Genomic DNA, 5,610 nt, shown 5'->3' with positions numbered 1-5,610 from the left:
CCATCCTCAGCTTGCATTGATATTTTGCCCTAGTTTTGTTATTTATTGTATTTAGGCCTTTTCTTCCCGGCTAGATTTTAAACTGAGGCACTGTGGCATATTCATTAAGTACTCACACAGGGCCTAGACCTCAACATGAACTCAGTAAGTAACCACATCCTCTCTCTTCATACTGCTGATACTTGTCAAGGACTCCCTGCCAGGCACTGTAATACTTTGCAGCTTTATCTCATTTAATTTTCACAAAGGTAAAAACACCATTTTTATTCCCTTCTCACAAAGGCAGAAACTGAGGCTCAGAGACAGTAAATAACCTGACAAACACCAAACAGACTCAGATCCAAACTCTCTGGTCTGCCTGTCTGTCTGCAAAGCTCAGGCTCTCGGCCACTCCGTCATGCATTTCCCAAGTATCTGTTCATTGATTTACTGGGATCCAAGAGGACTACTTTTTAACCTCACCCCAAACTGAATTCCCAACTCTTTATAATACTTAGGATTTGCCGAGGTACTGCAGAGGCATGATTTTATTTCCCCTGCTTCCATTTTTCTTTCTATTCTTCTCTAAGAGACATCCATTGTTTACCTTTCCCCCACTCATGTCACTGGGTCACTGCTGTTTCGGCAAAGGGAAGCATCTATATTTAAAATATGTTCGTAGCAGTATCAAAAATAAGCATCTTCACCGAAGCCAACATAAGCCCTGGGAAGTGAAGGCTGTGTCTGTCTAGATGGTCAGATCTGTTTCAGTGAACCGAATCACAGTCTGTTGGCACCAGGTTACTTACTTCCTGTTCCTAGAACTGGGCTGCCGCTAATCCAATGACAGGGTTTAGGACTTGGGAGTTAGAATAAGAAACAAAGTGATTCTCTTGTCCCCTCTTTGCCCATCTCTGAACTTGCCTCACCTTTCTTGTAAGATCTCTGACTAAACCAAAAGATTTTCTGCACATTTTCAATTACACGTATGTTAACTGTTTAACCTCCTTAGTGTAAACTGTGACTGATGTGAGAAGCTCTATCAGTCTCTAAAACAACAAATGACACATTATCCAGGAAAGAAAAAAAAAAAGGAGTCCCTTGATCCAAGGGAAAATGACTTTCTGGCAATTCAGTTCACTTTCTGGAGGGGAGAGAAAGGAGAGGGTTCTCACTAACAGCCCCTTCTCCTAGAGGTTGATGTGGAAAAGTTCAGTCCGGGTCTGCTGGCACACTTGGCCAGCCCTCATCGTTTAGTATCTAATGGAATCTTTACCTCCTCCAAGCCCCAGTCACTCTCTCCATCTTATTGGGGACGGGGGTCTTTGAAGAGTTTTAACACTTATTGGGGAGGGGGGTCTTTAAAGAGTTTAAAATTTAAACTCTTTAAATCAAAGAGTTTAATTTAAACTCTTTGAAGAGTTTTAATTCTCCCGGGTTAAGGCCCGGGAGAAATGCAATACCATTGCTGTGAGCTTGCCCCTCAGGGAGGGAGGAAGGGAATGGTGTGTGTGTGTGTGTGTGTGTGTGTGTGTGTCTGTGTGTGTGTGTCTGTGTGTGTGTGTCTGTGTGTACACACACGATTTCCATCCGAAAGAAGACCCAATGTGAAACATTCCCATTCCTTAAGCTTTTGCTTCAAAACAGAACTAGTACCGTCTGGCTCTACATGCACTGTCCACCTGTCTGGATGGAATATTTATCATCTGGCTTTCACTCACATCCCTTCTGCAAGTGCCTCTGTTCTGTTGACGAGGCCTCTTGTACATTGGGGTTTAAAGGGAAAGCTGAGACAGAAATATGAGCCCGAGAAGAGGCAGCTCCTCGGGGAATGAGTTACAATCTTGGAATAAATTAGGCCCCCTTGCACCTGCACTTGCCCTTTTGGGCACTCACTAGCGAACTACTTAATGTGAGAGAGCCAGGATTACCTTGCAAATACATGCCTGAGGCTTGTTGTGGCCCCTGGGGAGTGAAATAATAAAGAATAAGCCCCTCACTAACATTTACAGGCAAATTAGCAGACCTCCTGGTAGCCTGAGTACCAAAGAGCCAGGGACAGGGCTGGCTGGGAACCAACTACAGCCTCTGATCTTCTAATTTATGTAGATAAAATAAACTCTTATTTGAGTCAGAGAACAGTCCAGATCTTCCAGGACTGGAGTTTAGAGTAGAGGAAAGGGGGTATACCTACTCAGGCATATGAAGAGAGAGCTGAATGGAGATGGGGAAGGGTGAGGGTAGAGTTGATATCGTCTGTAAATTATTTGCACTTAACAGCAAAGCTTAGCTAGTCCCAGGCGCCTTCCTCCCCACATTCAGGTTGTGGCCAGATGGTTTCCCCAGTGGGCCATCCAACTCTAGGAATATATGCACGAGTTGTTCCGTTCATTTACAGTAAGCAGCGTTAACCTTTGAGTTTAGCCTCAAGGGCAGACAAACTGTTAGAAGAAAAAAAAAAAAAAACTCTCAGGAAGAAACCCCACTCTCTACCCCGTGTAAAGACAGTGATATATTTGCCAATCTGGATCCAACATATTGATTCTATTCCTTTTTGTATTTTTCTAGCTCTGACCTGCATCCAATTTGCAACAAATCTATCTTAAGGCAAGAAGTCGAGGATATGACTCAGGCTAGGGGTCAGAGAGTCTCTTTGGCAGAAGACGATGAGTCCAGCTACGCCAAAGGATTTGACGTGATGTACAGTGAACCTGACTATGACTTATGCGATGACGTGGTTGACATCACTTGCTCCCCCGAGCCAGATGCATTCAATCCATGTGAAGATATCATGGGGTATGGTATCCTCAGGGTCCTGATATGGTTCATTAGCGTCCTGGCCATCACTGGGAACATCTTAGTGCTCTTAATACTGATCACCAGCCAATACAAACTCACAGTCCCCCGGTTCCTGATGTGCAATTTGGCCTTTGCCGACCTCTGCATTGGGATCTACCTGCTGCTCATAGCGTCAGTTGACATCCACACCAAAAGCCAGTACCACAACTACGCCATTGACTGGCAAACTGGAGCAGGCTGTGACGCTGCCGGCTTCTTCACCGTCTTTGCCAGTGAGCTCTCAGTCTACACCCTGACAGCCATCACGCTGGAAAGATGGCACACCATCACCCACGCCATGCAGCTAGAACGCAAGGTACAGCTCCGCCACGCTGCCAGCGTCATGCTGGTGGGCTGGATCTTCGCTTGTGCAGTCGCCCTCTTTCCCATCTTTGGCATCAGCAGCTACATGAAGGTGAGCATCTGCCTGCCTATGGATATCGACAGCCCCTTGTCACAACTGTATGTCATGTCCCTCCTTGTGCTCAACGTCCTGGCCTTTGTGGTCATCTGTGGCTGCTACACTCACATCTACCTCACAGTGAGAAACCCCAACACCACATCCTCCTCTAGCGACACCAAGATTGCCAAGCGCATGGCCATGCTCATCTTCACTGACTTCCTCTGCATGGCGCCCATCTCCTTCTTTGCCATCTCTGCCTCCCTCAAGGTGCCCCTCATCACTGTGTCCAAGTCAAAGATCCTCCTGGTCCTGTTCTACCCCATCAACTCCTGTGCCAACCCCTTCCTCTACGCTATCTTCACCAAGAACTTCCGCAGGGATTTCTTCATTCTGCTGAGCAAGTTTGGCTGCTATGAAATGCAAGCCCAGACCTATAGGACAGAAACCTCATCCACTGCCCACAACTTCCATCCAAGGAATGGCCGCGGCCCTCCAGTTGCCAGGGTTACCAATGGTTCCAATTACACACTTATTCCCCTAAGCCATTTAGCCCAGAACTAAAACACACTGTGCAAACGTTTCTGAGTGTTGAATGACACTCAAGTCTTGCCTTTGAAGACTATGCCATGGCATGGCTGACAGAGCACTTCTACGTGCTTCATCTAATTTAATCTTCCGGGCACATCCATAAGGTAAATTAGTCAGAAACTATTAACTCTATGTGATTCATTAGGAAGCTGAAGTATTAATAACAACATTAATAATTAAAATACTGTAATGCTACATCACATTTGTTTTATCCTTTATAAATGTTCAAAGTGCTTCTGTTCGGGTCGTCTCAGCCGATCCCTAGAAAAGTCCTATTAAACAGGCAGAACAGGAATTATTCTTGGAGTTTTATAGATGAGAAAAACAAGACTCGAAGGGTTAAGTGACTTGTTCAAAATTGCTTGGCTTACAAGAGGCAGAGCCAAAATTAAGTGTTCTGACTCCCAGGGAACTTCCAAGAGAGGCAGCACAATACTCATTCATTCATTCACTCAACGAATATCTACTGAGCACCCATGTGATGGCTTTGTAATGTGTCAACTTGAGTAGGCTGAACTACACTTGCCAGAATTCCCTTTCTTATATGCTTCCCATGTGGGCCACAGGGATGATTCTCAGGAATACAGGAGGGTGGAAGGGAAGCTGCAGCTATTTTCTCACTTACCCTTTGTTGCTCAGCTGCTGGTTCAGCTCACTGCTGTGATGCAACAGCTGGGCCTGCAATGGCTCCACTATCCCCTGAAATCTTCTTCAGGTTCTCTGCTTCCTAAGCCAAGTATACGTGTTTAGCTCCATGATGAAGAACCCCAACTTCTGCAGAACACTTATCACCAAGGTCAGAAGCCACAATAACAGAAATGGAGCTCAGTTTGACCTTGTGGGGTTCCGTCTCGTGCCTGTGGCTTGGCTTCAAGCATGCTCGTGATCTTCCCTTTATTGCCTGCCCTATGGACTTCAAGCTCTAGCATCAGATGTAGAGACAACACCCTTACAGAGACCACTTAACCAACCCCCACAATCACGTAAGCCAATTCCCTGTAACAAATATTCACCCCATATATACCTACATGCATGCATGACTGCTTTTGCTTCTTCAGTCAAACCCTGATAGAAGACACAACGTATATGGCGTGCATGTGGATTATAATGTTAAAAACATAGCAGCTTTGGAATCGGAGCTGAGATTTTATTCTTACTCCATGATAAGCCAGGACTCCTCCTCCCTAGGCTCAGTGTCTTCCTCTGTAAATGGGAGTTGATTATAACATCTAACTATTAAGCTTACTATAAGAATTGGAAAAGGAAATAGGTGTCAAGTGCCTGATGCTGTAATAGGCTTGTTGAATGTCAATTTACTTCTCTCCTCCCAGATCAATGCCTGGACTAGTGCCTAGTTCTCCCGACCATGATCTAGAACTCATTCCATCACATCATGTTACTCCTGATAAATAACTATACTTCCCCTATTTCCACCTTTGACTCCATCTGGATAATCTGGATCATAGATACCAACCACAAATCCCCATCAAGCACTGTGCCATGACCAGCCCACAAAACTCCGAGTCTCCTCGGAGAGCATCTTCTTTCCATGTCAAAGCCAATCCCTCCTTCTCTTGCCCCATTTCAAAAGTTGGTCCCAAATGCATTAACAGGGGAGTCCTTAGAGGGCTGAAGAAAAAGCAATCACCTCTGCTGATGTGACCTGGCACCATCTTGACCTATTATGAGCATCAGTGAGAAATGGAATAAGTATCGTAGAAATAGTACAGAGCTGAGCTGGTCAGTACAGGAGCCATTAGCCACGTGTAGCTATTGAGCACCTGAAATCTGACAAGCCTGAA

At 45.3% G+C, this 5,610-nt stretch overlaps 1 protein-coding gene across 2 annotated transcripts in view; it reads left to right on the top strand.

The window, feature by feature from the left end:
- Positions 1-3,781, top strand: part of FSHR (follicle stimulating hormone receptor) — a gene marked incomplete at both ends in the record, with an annotated part of 164,185 nt that extends 160,404 nt beyond the window's left edge. For both annotated transcript variants that reach the window (XM_082671809.1, XM_082671808.1), the window contains one exon: positions 2,548-3,781. In XM_082671809.1, the coding sequence (XP_082527935.1) occupies positions 2,548-3,781 (1,234 nt within the window). The remainder of the gene's footprint in view (positions 1-2,547) is intronic.
- Between the last annotated feature and the right edge of the window lie 1,829 nt (positions 3,782-5,610).

This window comes from Grampus griseus (genome assembly GCF_964374135.1).
Source record: "Grampus griseus genome assembly, chromosome: 15".
NCBI lineage: Eukaryota > Metazoa > Chordata > Mammalia > Artiodactyla > Delphinidae > Grampus > Grampus griseus.
The sequence above is the reverse complement of the archived record's forward strand: the minus strand, read 5'-3'. Positions and strand labels throughout refer to the sequence as shown.